Below are 17,144 nucleotides of genomic sequence, written 5' to 3'. Positions count from 1 at the left end.
GACACAGTACTCCAGATGCTGGCGCACCATTGCACGATACAGTGGCAGGATGACTTCCTTCGTCCTGGTCGCGATACCCTTCTTAATGATACCCAACATTTTGCTTGCTTTCCTTGAGGCTGTGGCGCACTGTACCGATGCCTTCAATGTTGTGTCTACCATCACTCCCCGGTCTTTTTCAAGGTTACTTACCCCTAGCAGTGATCCCCCCATTTTGTAGGTGAACATCAGGTTCTTTTTTCCTACATGCATGACCTTGCATTTCCCTATGTTAAAGCTCATTTGCCACTTTTTGGCCCACTCTTCCAGTGTTAGGTCCCTTTGGAGATCTTCGCCGTCTTTTTTGGATGCTACAAACATATTCACATTGTTCCACAGAATAGGAAAAATGTATCCAAAAATCCAAGGTCATCATTTTCCATACTTATTTATTTAAGAAACTTATAATCTACTATCTGAGTGGTTGTTAGTGTAGACCTCAGTGATTGGCAGACATCAGAACCAAGTTTCACAAGGCACTTTCAGATTATTCAAGCAATCAAAATAGAGAATACCCTAAAAAAAGTGACAAAGAAACATTAGATTGCTGGAATTACATTTTCTGTTGCGTTAGAATACAAAATGGAGAGATGAGTTGAATATGATCCTGCCATATTTGAGGGGGATCTTGCTTTTGAGAGCATGAACCAAATTCAAACCATTGCTCAAAAAAAAAAACAAGTCATCTTTCTAGGAACATAAAGAAGGTAAAGATGAACATCCCAAGATCAGAGATTGGGGTTAAATTTTTATAGTGCTGATGTTGCATCCACGATGGAGCCCACGACTGCTATTGCTTCAATTTCAATTCGTCCTTCCTAGATGAAAGAGAGAAATAGATTTGTGGTTTTGATGTTTTTATACTAAGTCTTCACTTAATTCTAAACACAAACGCTGCCACCATAAAAGAACAAGTGTCGTAGGCACAATATAAATGTCAGTATTAGTTTCTGGCCTTTTGGCCAATACCATCACTTAAGCTGCATATTATAACTAAACCAGGGTTAGCAAATGTGCCAAACTTCCAGTGAATGCTGAGTACCATAAACATAGCTACCAATTGTCATGTTTTCCCACATGAGCTTGTCACAAGAAGTAGTCTAGGCTTCTACACCAGGATTTCCATACTATGGCCTAAAGAGATATTTTTTCAGGCCATACTCAATCATTCCTTAGGCTGCATACAATACATGAAAGCAGCTTCATTCTTTTCATAAGGAGCAAAGGGGCTTGGTAACTAGCACCAGTTTATTTTGTGAGCTTATGACCAATGAGATGGGATGAGGATGAGTAGAAGGGAGTGAATGAGAGCAAAAGAAGACCAGAAAGGTAGTAAAGAAGAAAACAGAGGGGAAAGCAAGGGATAAGGCTTCCTGGATCATGACAAGGTTGCCAACTTCTGAGAAATACAGTAGCAGTAATGTTTCTATCTGCCATATCCTTTCCTACCATTCCGCCTAATGGTGAATAAGTGCTCTATATCACAGTTCTTCAACCGCCGGTCCGCAGGAAATTTTTGCCGGTCCGCGCAGGGCCGGCAAGATCAACATGTGAAGCGTGCGCTGGGCTGGAGAGATCTTGGGGAGCCTCCGACAGTGGCTTTCTCCCCTCTCTGCAGCTCTCCTTTACTTCCCAGCGCAGCGATTCACGAAGGCAGCCTCGGGGCTTTTGCTGAGTCGCGGCTGCCTCTGATGATGCAACTTCCTCTTTCCTCAGAGGCGGCGCGACCCAACAAAGGATCCGAGGCTGCCTTCGTGAATCGCTGCACTGGGACGTAAGAAGAGCTGCTGGGAGGGGAGAAAACCACTATCAGAGTCTGGGACAGTGTTCCCTCTAAGGTGAGTGCATGAGCGATCGCTCACTATTTTCAGTGGCGTCGCTCATGCTTCTTCTGGTGTCGCTCACTTGAGCGGAGGTGAGAGGAAGCGGTGGCGGTCTGCCCTGATCGCCTAAGATGCAGCAGCGGCGGCTCCTTTCATGATCCCCGTAATCAGTGGCGTATTAAGTGGGGGGCGGTCCGCCCCTTGTTCTCATTGGTGTAACGCCAGCCCTGCAGCTCCGGACTTCCCCACACCTGCCCCCCCCCCTTCGGATCGCTATTATTTTAAATGTTATAGCGGCGGCGCTGTATCCATCAGTGGAGACGTCTAACCTCAGCCTGCCCCGGAACTCTTATTGCAACAGTGACTTCCTGTTCCTGCCTAGACGGGCGGCTGCTGCAGTAAGAGTTCCGGGGCAGGCCGAGGTTAGACGTCTCCACTGATGGATACAGCGCCGCCGCTATAACATTTAAAATAATAGCGATCCGGAAGGGGGGAGGGGAGTCCGGAGCTGCAGGGCCGGCGTTAGAGGGAGTAAGAGCTGATGGTGCCGCGGGGGGAGGGAGGAAGGAAAAAGAGGAACCAAAGCATGGCAATTTTGGGAGAGCAGGTGTGGGGAAGTCCAGAGCTGCAGGGGAGAGTGTTGCGGTACCCAGCTGGAGGGAGAAGGAAGATGAGGGAGGGAATGAAAGGAGATGCCAGGGCTTGGAGGGAAGGAGGAAGGTATGCCAGACTAAGGGAAAAGGAAGGGGGAGATGTGAGAGCATGGAGGGGGAGCGAAAGATGGAAGGAAAGGAGATAGATGCCAGAGAATCAGGGAAGGGAAGATACCAGACTATGGGGTGCAAAGGAAAGAAAGGAGAAAAGAGAGATGCCAGAGCATAGGGGATGGGGTGGTGACAGAGAAAAAAATGGAGAGGTGGCAGAGCTGGCTGGCTTTGGGGGTGGGCAAAATCTGGAAGACAGTGGGGGGGACATAAGAAAGAGACAGAGAGGGCAGACGCTGGAAGGAAGAGAGTGAAAAGAAGATTGAAAGCAGAAACTAGAGATGACAAAAGGTAGAAAAAAATAATTTTATTTCTATTTTGTGATTAGAATATATCAGATTTGAAATATATATCCTGCTAGAGCTGGTGTTAGACATAACTGGGGACTGCAAAGCCCAGGCAGTGCTTCTTTAGCTTCCAGCTGGCTTATGGCGCTCTCTGACCAGGGGGCAGTTGCCCTAGTTGCACTCCCCTAAAACTATTCCTGTCATGTGTGACTGCAGTATTCTGTTAGCATGATATTTCTGTGTAGCATTCTGTAATAATTTGGCTTGTTCAGTTTTCTTGATAGTAGAGGGGATATATGTGAAGGGGAGGGGAGACAAGGGTTTTGTTGATCCTGCTCTGAATTATTTGTATTTGTAAAATGACAATTGTACAGAATATTGCTTCTTTTTATACTTTAATAAAATACATTCAATATAAAATCATAACTGAGGCTTGTGTGGATGGGATCAGATGATTTGTGGGGACCGACTCGCGGAGATGGGGCGGAAATGGGGTTTTTAAATTTTAGTCCTAGTAGTTTGCCGGTCCACAAAATAATTCTTTTTTTTCTGCCGGTCCACGGGTGTAAAAAGGTTGAAGAACACTGCTCTATATGGCCCTTCTCTTTAAAATTTTGAAGACCTGTGCTCTACTCCCTGTGACCACACACTGAAAATGGAAGTTGGCAGAAAAGCCCTATAAGAAGAGATACTTCAGGATGCCATTCTTAAGAATATTTAATTAAAAAAAACAAACTTGTCTATAGCTCTGGGTCTAACATACCACTTACCATTTTTCCTCTCAAGTCACTTTGATCCTTTCTAGTCTTATTATTTTGTTAGGTATCTCCATATATAAAAAAAACTTAGCGTCCTGAAAGTGAAATATTTGTTGTGATAGTATGATTGAGTGGCTTTGGCCTAAGTACTCTTTGTAAAGGAACAGGGTTGCATGGCCAGAGCAACAGGTAGCTTATGGGACAGAACCTGACAAGACCACCACCTTGAGACAAATTACCGGAATGCAGGAAGTGGTTGGAGACGCTGACTCTTGGCAGTTGGTGACTTCCTCCACAAGAAAATGCAGAGGCCCTAACTCTGTCTCTTTTTCCCCCATACAGGACAGCTCAACATCGACACCTCATATCGCCCTGAGGAACAGATATCAGCTGCTACAGGAAGGTCCGGAGAAAGAGCTACAAGTAGTTGTTCAGCAGACGGTTCCAACTCCGGAATCAACAGTACAGCCCACCCCTAAGAAGCGCAGAGTGGTGGTCATCGGAGATTCGCTGCTGAGGGGCACCGAGGGACCAATCTGCAGACCAGACCTACAATCAAGAGAGGTCTGCTGTTTGCCAGGGGCCAGGATCCGGGATGTCACTGCTTGCATTGACAGACTCATCAAGCCCCAAGACCACTTCCCCATGGTTCTAATCCACGTCGGAACCAACGACACCGTAAGGAGCAGCCCCGACAGCATACCTGAAGACTTCAGGGCCCTGGGGGAGAAGCTGAGGAGGATGGATGCGCAGGTAGTCTTCTCCTCGATTCTCCCAGTGAGGGGCAAGGGCAGAGCCAGAGAGGATCGAATACAAAGGGCGAACGACTGGCTGCGAGGATGGTGCAAGGAAATGAACTTCGGGTTTCTGCACCATGGAGAATCATTGCAAGGACTACAGGGACACGACGGGCTACACCTAACCAGAAGAGGGAAGAATGTCCTTGGACACCGCCTAGCCCGCCTACTCCACAGGGCTTTAAACTAGGTAAGTCGGGGGAGGGTACAGGCACAAACAACATACCAGGCGAACTAAAATGCCAATACATTTATGAGGCTGAGGAAAGTAGACACCGAAATTCTGGGTCAGGGGTGAGTGCACACACTTGAGTCGGGAGTAGGGTCACATCATATTTATGAGTCACATTGTAATTCCGGGTCTAGGGGGAGTACACACTGTAGTTCTGGGTATATGGGGAGTACACATTGTGGTTCTGAGCCTCAGGAAAGCACAAATAACACAAACAATGCTAAAGGTGTTCAAATAGCTCAAACAGGAATATCCCCACTGAGACATAACAAAAATATAACATGGAGGGCTATGTACGTCAACGCACACAGTTTAGGAAACAAGATCCTAGAATTGGAAACAGAAATAAGGAATGCCGACCTGGATGTGGTGGCGATATCCGAAACCTGGCTCACAGACTCCCACAGGTGGGACATGGTCATACCGGGTTACAACTTGCTTCGCCGGGACAGAGAGGGTAGGAAGGGAGGGGGTGTAGCATTATATACTAAAGATGACATTAAGGTCACGAGAATCTCAGATGTCCAGTATACTGGGGAATCCCTTTGGGTTAATTTGGCCAGAGGGAAGGACAAATGCTTGTATCTTGGCGTAATTTACAGACCCCCAAGACAACAGGATGACCTGGATATGGAAATAATCGAAGATATAGAAAATATCACCTTGCGTGGGGACACAGTATTGCTAGGTGACTTCAACATGCCTGATGTGGATTGGGTTACACTTACCTCTGCTTCCGGCAGCAGCAGGAGGCTATTAAACTCTATGAAAGGAGCAAGCCTCAGGCAACTGGTGTTGGAACCGACAAGGGATCAGGCAATACTGGACCTGATACTTACCAATGGAGAAAGTGTCACAGAGGTCTCGGTGGGCGACACATTGGCCTCCAGTGACCACAACATAGTATGGTTCAATATCAGGAAAGGTTTCACTAAATCTACTACACTAACCAAAGTCCTCAAATTCAAGGACACAAATTTCAAAGAAATGGGAGACTTCGTTCACCAGGCGCTACAAAGCCAAGAAGAAACCGATAACGTGGAAGACATGTGGTCGACTTTGAAAGCAACCATCCGCTATGTAAAATCAGTAAGTAAACGGCGAAGGAACAATAAGCCACAGTGGTTTACTGCGGAGATCTCAGACCTGATCAAGGAGAAGAAAAAAGCATTCATCTCTTACAAACAATCAGGGAAGCAGGACTCTAGAGCAGACTACCTGGCCAAATCAAAAGCCGTCAAAACAGCAGTCAGGGAGGCTAAATTCCTCATGGAGGAGTCTCTAGCAAAGAACATCCAGAAGGGAGATAAATCCTTCTTCAGGTATATCAGTGATAGAAGAAAAAACTCAGGCGGGATTGTACGTCTTAGGAAACCAGACGGAGACTATGTGGAAAAGGATTCGGAAAAAGCCAATCTATTAAATGAATACTTCTGCTCAGTCTTCACCCGAGAAGCGCCAGGGCTCGGCCCTCAGCTACAGACAAGGGTTGGCTCAGTTGACCCGTTTAGTAACTTTGAGTTTACGCCCAGCAGTGTCTACGGTGAGCTGTCAAAGCTCAAGGTTAATAAAGCAATGGGGCCGGACAACCTGCACCCCAGGGTGCTTAGGGAGCTGAGTGATGTCTTGGCGGAGCCACTGTCCGCGCTCTTCAACCTCTCCCTTAGTACAGGCAGCGTCCCGTTGGACTGGAGGACGGCTAACGTCATTCCACTCCACAAGAAAGGCTCAAAGATGGAGACAGCAAACTACAGACCAGTGAGTCTAACATCGATAGTGAGCAAACTAATGGAAACTCTAATCAAACACCAATTAGATAAGATCCTGGATGAAGAGAATCTACGGGATCCCCGACAACATGGATTTACTAAGGGGAGATCCTGCCAATCCAACCTGATCAGCTTCTTTGACTGGATAACGGGGAAGCTGGATATTGGGGAGTCCCTGGACATCATGTACCTGGACTTTAGCAAAGCATTCGATAGCGTACCACACCGCAGGTTACTGAGCAAGATGAGTTCTATAGGATTAGGTAACACATTGACAAAATGGGTTGGGAGCTGGCTTGGAGGTAGGCTCCAAAGGGTGGTGGTGAACGGCACCCCCTCCGAAATGATGGAGGTGATTAGTGGAGTACCACAGGGCTCAGTCTTGGGCCCAATCCTATTCAACATCTTTATAAGAGACTTGGCAGAAGGGCTTCGAGGTAAAATAACATTATTCGCCGATGACGCCAAACTGAGTAATGTAGTGGGCAAATGCACAACAGACGAAGATTCAGTGCCCGACAACATGATGCACTACTGGAGCAATGGTCTAGGACATGGCAACTCAACTTCAATGCCAAAAAATGCAAAGTTATGCACCTGGGCAGCCAGAATCCATGCAAGTCTTATACCCTTAATGGCGAGATCCTAGCAAAAACGGTAGCAGAACGAGACTTGGGGGTAATCGTCAGTGAGGACATGAAGTCTGCCAATCAAGTGGAGCAGGCTTCGTCCAAGGCAAGACAAATCATGGGCTGCATACGAAGGGGTTTCGTCAGTCGTAAGGCGGAAGTCATTATGCCATTGTATAGATCCATGGTGAGGCCCCACCTGGAATACTGTGTGCAATTCTGGAGGCTGCATTATCGCAAGGATGTGCTGAGACTGGAGTCGGTGCAAAGAATGGCCACCCGGATGGTCTCGGGACTCAAGGATCTACCATACGAAAAACGGCTTGACAAATTACAGCTATACTCGCTCGAGGAACGCAGAGAGAGGGGGGACATGATCGAGACGTTCAAGTATCTTACGGGCCGCATCGAGGCGGAGGAAGATATCTTTTTTCAAGGGTCCCACGACAACAAGAGGGCATCCGTTGAAAATCAGGGGCGGGAAACTACGAGGTGATACCAGGAAATTCTTTTTCACTGAAAGAGTGGTTGATCGCTGGAATAGTCTTCCACTACAGGTGATTGAGGCCAGCAGCGTGCCTGATTTTAAGGCCAAATGGGATCGGCACATGGGATCTCTTCACAGGGCAAAGGTAGGGGAGGGACATTAAGGTGGGCAGACTAGATGGGCCGTGGGCCCTTATCTGCCGTCTATTTCTATGAACCATGAAACCAGATTCAGCCAGACAGGCAAGCTGAACTAAAAGCCTTAACTTAACAGGGGTGCATATATACATATGCACCTGCATATGTTTTATGGGTGTCTGCTGATTCATTGAAACCCATCATTGGAGTGACTTATCTGTGTTCGAGCAGGCTTAGCTTTCTCTACTATCCATACCAAAATAACAAAATAATTTCAGCAAGTTAATTTCTGGTTAGGACAGCAGTACAATGTTTTATGTACTGTTTCATTTAACAAAAATCACAGTTACTTACCGCAACAGGTGTTATTCAGGGACAGCAGGCAGCTATTCTCACTAGTGGGTGATGTCATCCGACAGAGCCCCGATACGGACATCTTGCAAGCATGTCTTGCTTGAAGAAACTCAGAAGTTTCGAGATGCCCGCACCGCGCATGCGCCAGTGCCTTCCCGCCCGATGTACCGGGCGCGTCTCCTCAGTTCAGGTAGCTAGCCTGAGAAGCCAACCCAGGGGAGGTGGGTGGGACGTGAGAATAGCTGCCTGCTGTCCCTGGATAACAACTGTTACGGTAAGTAACATTGCTTTATCCCAGGACAAGCAGGCAGGTATTCTCACTAGTGGGTGACCTCCAAGCTAACCCCAATGGGATGGTGGGAGAGTTGGCAACTTAAGAGAACAAATTTTGTAACACTGGTTGGCCAAACTGTCCATCCCGTCTGGAGAAAGTATCCAGACAATAATGAGAGGTGAAAGTATGAACCGAGGACCAAGTGGCAGCCTTACAAATCTCCTCAATCGGTGTCGATCTGAGGAAGGCTACAGAGGCTGCCTTTGCTCTGACCTCATGGGCTGTGACCTTACAAGGAAGGGATAATCCAGCCTGGGCATAGCAGGAAGAGATACAAGCCGCCATCCAGTTGGAGATGGTGCGCTTCGATACAGGTCGTCCCAACTTGTTTGGATCAAAGGAAACGAAAAGTTGAGGAGCAGTTCTGTGTGGTTTGGTGCGATCCAAGTAGAAAGCCAAAGCACGTTTACAGTCCAGAGTGTGAAGAGCTGATTCTCCAGGATGAGAATGAGGCTTTGGAAAGAACAATGGAAGCACAATGGATTGGTTGAGGTGAAATTCAGAGACCACTTTAGGCAGGAATTTCGGGTGTGTGCGGAGGACCACCTTGTCATGATGGAATACTGTGAAAGGTGGGTCCGCCACCAAGGCCTGAAGCTCACTGACCCTGCGAGCAGACGTGAGGGCCACCAGAAAAACCACCTTCCAGGTGAGATACTTAAGTGGAGCCTTGTTGAGAGGTTCAAACGGAGGCTTCATGAGATGGAGACAGGACAACATTGAGATCCCAAACCACAGGAGGAGGTTTGATAGGAGGATTGACATGAAAAAGTCCTTTCATAAATCTGGAAACCACAGGATGAGCAGACAAAGGTTTCCCATGTAGGGGCTGATGAAAATCCGCAATAGCACTCAGGTGGACTCGTATAGAGGTAGACTTGAGATCAGACTGCGACAGGTGTAGAAGATAGTCCAACACAGAGGATAAGGAAGCTCGCTGAGGTTCCGTGGCATTGGAAATACACCAAGAGAATCTAGTTCATTTTTGGGAATAGCATTGTCGGGTAGCAGGCTTCCTGGAAGCCTCCAAGACATCCCTCACTGCTTGGGAGAACTGGTGAGGGGTTACGTTGAGAGGAACCAAGCTGTCAGGTGGAGAGACTGCAGGTTGGGATGAAGTAGTGAACCTTGATGTTGAGTAAGTAGTGAAGGAAACACTGGAAGAAGTACTGGCTCCCTGCTGCTCAGTTGAAGTAGAAGGGAGTACCAAGGTTGTCTGGGCCACCGAGGAGCAATCAGAATCATGGTGGCATGGTCTGATCTCAACTTGACCAGAGTCTTTTGGATGAGAGGAAAAGGAGGAAACGCTTACAGGAATCGATTCCCCCACTCCAGTAGAAATGCATCCGCCTCTAGGCGATGAGGAGTGTAGATCCTGGAGCAAAATTGAGGCAGTTTGAAGTTGTGAGGGGCCGCGAAGAGGTCTACCTGAGGCGTCCCCCACTGAGTAAAGATCTGATGCAGGGGGTCGGAATGGAGGGTCCATTCGTGAGGCTGGAGAAGACGACTCAATTTGTCTGCCAAGACGTTGTCCTTCCCCTGAATGTAGATAGCTTTGAGGAAGACGTTGTGGCGCACAGCCCAATCCCAGACCCGAAGAGCTTCATGGCAAAGAGGGGCCGAGCCCGTGCCCCCTTGTTTGTTGACATAATACATGGCGACCTGATTGTCTGTGCGAATAAGGACCACCATGTCGTGAAGCAGATGCTGAAAAGCTTGGAAAGCATTGAAGATGGCCCTGAGCTCCAGAAGATTGATTTGATGGAGTCGTTCCGCACTGGTCCAGAACCCCTGAGTGCGAAGACCATCCAGATGAGCCCCCCAGGCATAGTTTGAAGAATCGGTCGTGAGAACTTTTTGGTGGGAAGGAGTGTGAAACAGCAAACCTCTGGATAGATTCGAAGAGGTCATCCACCAGAGAAGAGACTGCCGTAGAGCAGGAGTGACTACAATGTGACGGGATAACGGTTCGGACACCTGAGTCCACTGAGATGCCAGGGTCCATTGAGGAATTCTGAGATGTAGTCACATGAACTGTAGAGGCCATGTGGCCCAAGAGGACCATCATGTGTCTCGCTGAGATGGATCGGCGAGAAGACACCGACTGGCAGAGCAGAAGGAGAGCATCCATGCGTTGAGGAGGAAGGAATGCTCGAAGTTGGATGGTATCCAGGACCGCCCCGATAAAGGGGAGAGACTGGGTGGGCTGAAGATGCGACTTGGGAAAGTTGATCTCGAAGCCCAAGCTCTGCAGGAAACAAATGGTAGTCAAGGTCGCCGAAATGACCTCTGGAGCTGACGGGGCCTTGATGAGCCAGTCGTCGAGGTATGGAAACACCTGAAGACCCATGTTCCGGAGTGCAGCGGCCACCACCACCAGACACTTCGTGAAGACTCTGGGAGACGATGAAAGGCCGAATGGAAGCACTCGATACTGCAGATGTAGATGTCCCACCCGAAATCTGAGGAACTTGCGGGAGGCCAGATGAATGGGGATGTGAGTGTAGGCCTCCTTGAGATCCAGAGAGCATAACCAATCGTTCTGCTCGAGGAGGGGATAGAGAGAAGCAAGGGTCAGCATACGGAACCGCTCCTTGACCAAAAACTTGTTGAGGACTCGAAGGTCCAAAATGGGACGCAGGTCGCCCGTCTTCTTCGGGACAAGGAAGTACCGGGAGTAAAACCCCCGGTTTTGCTGAGCTAAAGGGACCGGCTCGACAGCCCGAAGCAGAGCCTGAGCTTCCTGAAGAAGAAGAGCGGTCTGCGTCAAGTTTGAAGGATACTCTCTTGGCGGATGGTCCAGAGGGACCCGTTGGAAATGAAGAGAGTATCCCTCTCTTACGATGGTAAGGACCCAAAGGTCCGAGGTGATGCTCTCCCATCGATGACAAAAATGATGGAGACGACCCCCAATGGGAAAAACGGGGGGAGACAGAACGAGGTTGGTTATGCTCCCTGGGATAGAGTCAAAAGGGCTGATTAGCCTTGGGTGCAGCCGGCATCTGAGGCTTCTGCTGAGGCTTCTGGGGAGGCTGTCTCTTTGCAGGTTGTCTCGCAGGGGGAGCCTGCCTCGGCTGATACCGACGCTGGTAAATCAACGGCGGCCTAGTGGGGCGAGACTGTTGAGGCTTTGGTTTAGGCCGTAGGATAGACTGGAAGGACTTCTCATGGTCCGAAAGCTTCTTAGTAACAGTCTCGATCGACTCATCGAACAGATCCGCCCCCGCACAAGGCACATTTGCAAGTCTGTCTTGGAGGTTCGGGTCCATATCAATGGTACGAAGCCATGCTAGGCGACGCATGGCGACCGAACAGGCCGCGGCGCGTGCCGAGAGCTCGAAGGCATCGTAGGAGGATTGCATCAGCTGTAGGCGTAACTGGGAAAGGGTCGCCACTACCTCTTCAAACTCGAATCGAGCCTGAGCATCGATGAAAGGGATGAACTTGCGGAGCACCGGCAAGAAAAAATCCAAATATGAAGAGAAGAAAAAATTGTAATTGAGCACCCGAGTCGCCATCATCGAGTTCTGGTAGATACGTCTACCAAACTTATCCATCGTCCTCCCTTCTCGGCCCGGTGGTACTGAGGCGTAGACTTGGGAGGGATGAGATCGTTTGAGGGAGGACTCGACCAGAAGGGACTGATGAGATAGTTGAGCCCCCTCGAACCCCTTGTGGTGGACGATGCGGTATCGAGCATCCAACTTACTGGGAACTGCAGGGATGGAATACGGTGTCTCAAAACAACGCATAAAAGTCTGGTCCAGCAGTTTATGCAGAGGAAGCCGGAGCGTCTCCGCCGGAGGGTGAGGCAAATGCATGGTGTCCAGATACTCCTTAGAATATCGAGAACCTGTGTCCAAAGTCACATCCAAGTCATCCGCCATTTGTCGGAGGAAGGAGGAAAAGGACAGTTGGTCCGCCAGCGCCGGCCGACGAGACGGACTAGAAGAAGTGGAAGCCTCATGGTCTAGAGAGAGCTGGGAGCGGCAAGGAGAATAGGAGGTAGATGGTTCCTCATACTCCGGTCCCTCAGGCGGGGATAAATCCGACGAGGAGTATCCCATACGATGTATCTTCTTTTGCGGAGACACCTCCGAATGCCGTGAGGAGTGTCGAGATGAGTGTCGAGAACGATGCCCCTCCTGGTGACGGGATGGGGAACGAGATCTTCTATGCATCGCACGATCCCCCGAAGCCTCCAAGGAATGGATAGGACTAGATGCAGTGGATCGCAGAGGTGGCAAGGAGGCGGACTCACGCAGCGCCACCCAGGTCTGGTATGGAGTGCGAAAGAACTCTTCCTGCGATGCAGTATGCCCAGGACTCCGATTATCAGAGGCCGACCTAGCACCCTGATGCCGAGGAGGCGTGATGGGCTCCAAAGGCGGCATATCACCCAAGGAAGCCCGCCTGGAGGCTTCCGCCGCTCTCCTCCGATCCTCCTCGTCGAGCAGAGAGATCGAACGACGAGGAGGAGGGGGAGGGGGCGGTCCGCCCCCCGGGACCGGGAGGTCACCCTGAATAGAGGCAATAAGCCGGGGTCCCATAGACTGCATAAGCTCGACAAACTGAGCTTCTAGCAGGGATCACAGCGAAGCCGATATGGAGGGATCCGCACCGAAAGGGGGTCCTCCAGCACGGTCTTCGCGCTCCTTTGTGGCCAAGTGCTTCTGCTTGCTAGCTTTAGGCACTTTGATGACCACCGGAGGGACAGTGGAAGGCAGTACCTGAACCGAGGAGACGGAGACAGGCACCGGCGTCGAACTCGATGCTGAAGTCGGTGTGAACGATGCTGGCTTCACAATGCCCGATGCAGGAGTCGTCGATGCAGGTTTCGAACGGACCGGCGAAACATCAGCAGAAGTTGAAGCAGACGGCTCCTTGGCAGTCTCCAACTTAAACATCGACTCCCAGAGCAAGCAGCGCCGTTTAAACGAGCGCGCAGTGAGCGTGGAACAAGGCCGGCACGATTTCGGAACGTGTTCTGGACCAAGACACTGAAGACAGCGTCGATGCGGGTCCGTCAACGAAATCGCACGCTGGCACTTGCTGCACTTTTTAAAGCCGGTGATTGGCCGGGACATAGGACGGAAAATCGACGCTGCAAGGTCGAAGGCGCTAGGCTGCAGCCACGAGGCCGGCCCGGCCGAACCGCCGGAAGAAATAATTTTAACTTTTTTTTTTTTTTTTTTTAGAAAATATAAAATAAAATTGAAATAATTTCAAAGAAACAAACGCGGTATAAAGAAGGCAAATATACTGAAATTCAGTCAGCGCAGAATGAAGAGAACTTCTCAGCTCCGCGGAAAGAAAAGAACTGAGGAGACGCGCCCGGTACATCGGGCGGGAAGGCACTGGCGCATGCGCGGTGCGGGCATCTCGAAACTTCTGAGTTTCTTCAAGCAAGACATGCTTGCAAGATGTCCGTATTGGGGCTCTGTCGGATGACATCACCCACTAGTGAGAATACCTGCCTGCTTGTCCTGGGATAATCTCACATATGGGTGACGTCATCGACTTGCAGTGCAGGGCGCGTCTCTTCAGTTCAGATAGCTAGCAGAGAAGCCAACCAGGGGAGGTGAATGGGTTGTGAGAATAGCTGCCTGCTGTCCCTGGATAACACCTGTTACGGTAAGTAACATTGCTTTATCCCAGGACAAGCAGGCAGGTATTCTCACTAGTGGGTGACCTCCAAGCTAACCAGAATGGGATGGTGGGAGTGTTGGCAATTTAGGAGAATAAATTTTGTAATACTGTTTGGCCAAACTGTGCATCCCGTCTGGAGAAAGTATCCAAACAATAGTGAGAAGTGAAGGTATGAACCGAGGACCAAGTAGCAGCTCTACAAATTTCCTCAATAGGTGTAGATCTGAGGAAAGCTACTGAAGCTGCCATTGCTCTGACTTCATGGGCTGTGACTTTACTGTGATGAGGTAATACAGCCTGGGCATAGCAGAAAGAGATACAAGCCGCCATCCAGTCGGAGATGGTACGCTTAGAAATAGGATGGCCCAACTTATTTGGATCGAAGGAAACAAAAAGTTGAGGAGCAGTTCTGTGTGGTTTGGTGCATTCCAAGCAGAAGGCCAAAGCACGTTTACAGTCCAGAATATGAAGAGCTGATTCTCCAGGGTGAGAATGAGGCTTTGGAAAAAACACTGGAAGTACGATGCTCTATTCCCTGCTCAATCCGGCTTCCGAACAGGCCACAACACAGAGTCAGTACTCCTAGATATCATCTATGACAGCTGGTCAATACTAAACAAAGGTAGCGATGCTCTACTAGTCCTACTTGACCTCAGTGCTGCCTTTGATACGGTTGACCACCACCTCCTCATATCCAGACTCTATGACCTTGGAATCAAGGACTCTGCCCTCCAATGGTTCACCTCGTTCCTCCACCAAAGGACCCAAACTGTCTTACTAGGGACGCACAAATCTAACCCCAAGCCTATCAAATATGGCGTTCTCCAAGGCGCCCTTCTATCCCTCCTCCTATTCAACCTCTACATCAGACCTGTCATTGATATAGCGCAAAAGTACAACATTAAAATCCACTCCTATGCCGATGACATCCAGCTGCTCCTCCCATTAGGCGAAAACCGATTGTCCCAAATTGCTAACCTCCAACACTGCTTCTGACATGAAAACCTGGATGAGAAACAACAAACTACAACTGAACGCCTCTAAGACCGAACTCTTATGGATCAGGAACAAAAACACCAAATACACACGCCTAACACTATCATGGGACTCCACTCTACTAACGGCAACAGATCAAGTTCGCAGCCTAGGAGTAACCTTAGACGAACACCTATCCCTATCCACCCACATATCCCAAGTAGTCTCCACCTCCTTCTACTACCTCCGCCAACTGAGAAGAATCAAACCCTACATCTCCACACCTGACCTAGCCCAACTCCTCTATGCATACGTCCTCTCCAGAATGGATTACTACAACTCCCTATTTAATGGAATAACCAAAAAAGATCTCAAGCGCCTCCAACGGGTCCAAAATGCAGCTATCCACCTCCTATACAGCCTCAACTACCATGATCCCATCTCCCCAGCACTACGCGCTGAACACTGGCTCCCAATTAGCCAACGCTGTGCATTCAAGGCCCTGGCAATAGCACACAAAAGAATTTATGCCACCACCCCCTCCTACATAAAATCCAAGCTACCCATCTACATCTCCACCCGCACCCTCCGCTCAGAAATGGAGCTACGCCTATGCATTCTCCCCGGAAGGTCCCTCCTCTCAGAAACCGCCTGCAAGCACTCCTACAACCACTTCATTCCCCAACTCTGGAACCAACTCCCCCCTCAACTCAGACTACAGAACTCACTAATGACATTCTGGAAAACGGTAAAGATCCTCCTCTTCAACTAAAGGTCACCCTCAGTCTACACCCAAACTCTTAAACCCCACCTCTACTCTTCTTTCTCCATTCTAATCTTCTGCCTAAATTTCTGTATAGTCCACTCTCAGCCTATACTCAAATAACTTGTATCTAAACTAAACTACTTATATTTAAACTACTGTTCTTAATTTGCTGTATAGTCCCTATATTTACACTGCTGTAAAGTCTCGTATGTCCAAGTATTTAAATCTACTGTATAATCTTGTATGTCCAATTCACTCCATTGTGAATGCTTACTTGTAAACCGTTCTGAGCTACTAGGAGGACGGGATAAAAATCTAAATAAATAAAAATTCTGAGACCACTTTAGGTAGAAATTTCAGATGAGTACGAAGAACAACTTTGTCATGATGGAACACCGTGAATGGTGGGTCAGTAACTAAAGCTTGCAGCTCACTGACTTGTCGAGCAGAACTGAGGGCAATGAGAAAAACCACTTTCCAAGTGAAATACTTCAGATGAGCCTTATCAATTGGTTCAAATGGAGGCTTCATGAGTTGAGTAAGGACAACATTGAGGTCCCAAACCACAGGAGACGGTTTGAGAGGGTTGACATTGAAAAGTCCTTTCATAAATCTGGAAACCACTGGATGAGCAGAGGGGTTTTCCTTCAATAGGCTGATGGAAAGCCGCAATTGCACCGAGATGGACTCGTATAGATGTAGACTTGAGGCCAGAATTGGATAAGTGCAAAAGATAGTCCAAAACAGAAGATAAGGAGGAATGCTGAGGCTCCTGATGAGAAAAACACCATGCAGAAAATCTAGTCCATTTTGGTGATAGCATTGTCTAGTTGTAAGCTTTCTAGAAGCTTCTAAAATGTCTCTTACAGACTGAGAAAACTGAAGAGGGGTTATGTTGAGAGGTACCAGGTTGTCAGGTGTAGAGACTGCAGGATGGGATGAAGCAGGGATCCTTGACTCTGTGTGAGCAGAGAAGGAAAAACTGGTAGAAGGTATGGCTCCCTGCTGCTGAGTTGAAGTAGAAGGGAGTACCAGGATTGTCTTGGCCACCTAGGAGCGATTAGAATCATGGTGGCATGATCATTCTTCAATTTGACGAGAGTCTTGAGAATAAGAGGGAATGGAGGAAAAGCGTAGAGGAAAAGATTCATCCATTCCAGAAGAGAAGCATCTGCCTCGAGGTGGTGAGGAGAGTATATCCTGGAGCAGAACTAAGGCAGTTTGCAGTTGTGGGGAGCTGCAAAGAGGTCTATCTGTGGTGTTCCCCACTGTGAAAAATGTGGCAAAGAGGCGAGGAATGGAGAGTCCATTCGTGAGGTTGCAGTAGACGACTCAAGTTGTCCG

The 17,144-nt window shown here is 48.8% G+C and overlaps 1 protein-coding gene across 1 annotated transcript in view; it reads right to left on the bottom strand.

The window, feature by feature from the left end:
• Positions 1-408: 408 nt before the first annotated feature.
• The window catches only part of RIDA (reactive intermediate imine deaminase A homolog), a 65,691-nt gene continuing 48,955 nt past the window's right edge, over positions 409-17,144 (bottom strand). The window contains exon 6 of the mRNA XM_033934547.1: positions 409-857. Within this exon, the coding sequence (XP_033790438.1) occupies positions 789-857 (69 nt within the window). The 3' untranslated portion in view covers positions 409-788. The remainder of the gene's footprint in view (positions 858-17,144) is intronic.

This window comes from Geotrypetes seraphini, chromosome 2 (genome assembly GCF_902459505.1).
Source record: "Geotrypetes seraphini chromosome 2, aGeoSer1.1, whole genome shotgun sequence".
Taxonomy (NCBI): domain Eukaryota; kingdom Metazoa; phylum Chordata; class Amphibia; order Gymnophiona; family Dermophiidae; genus Geotrypetes; species Geotrypetes seraphini.
This window is presented reverse-complemented; position numbering and strand designations above follow the sequence as displayed.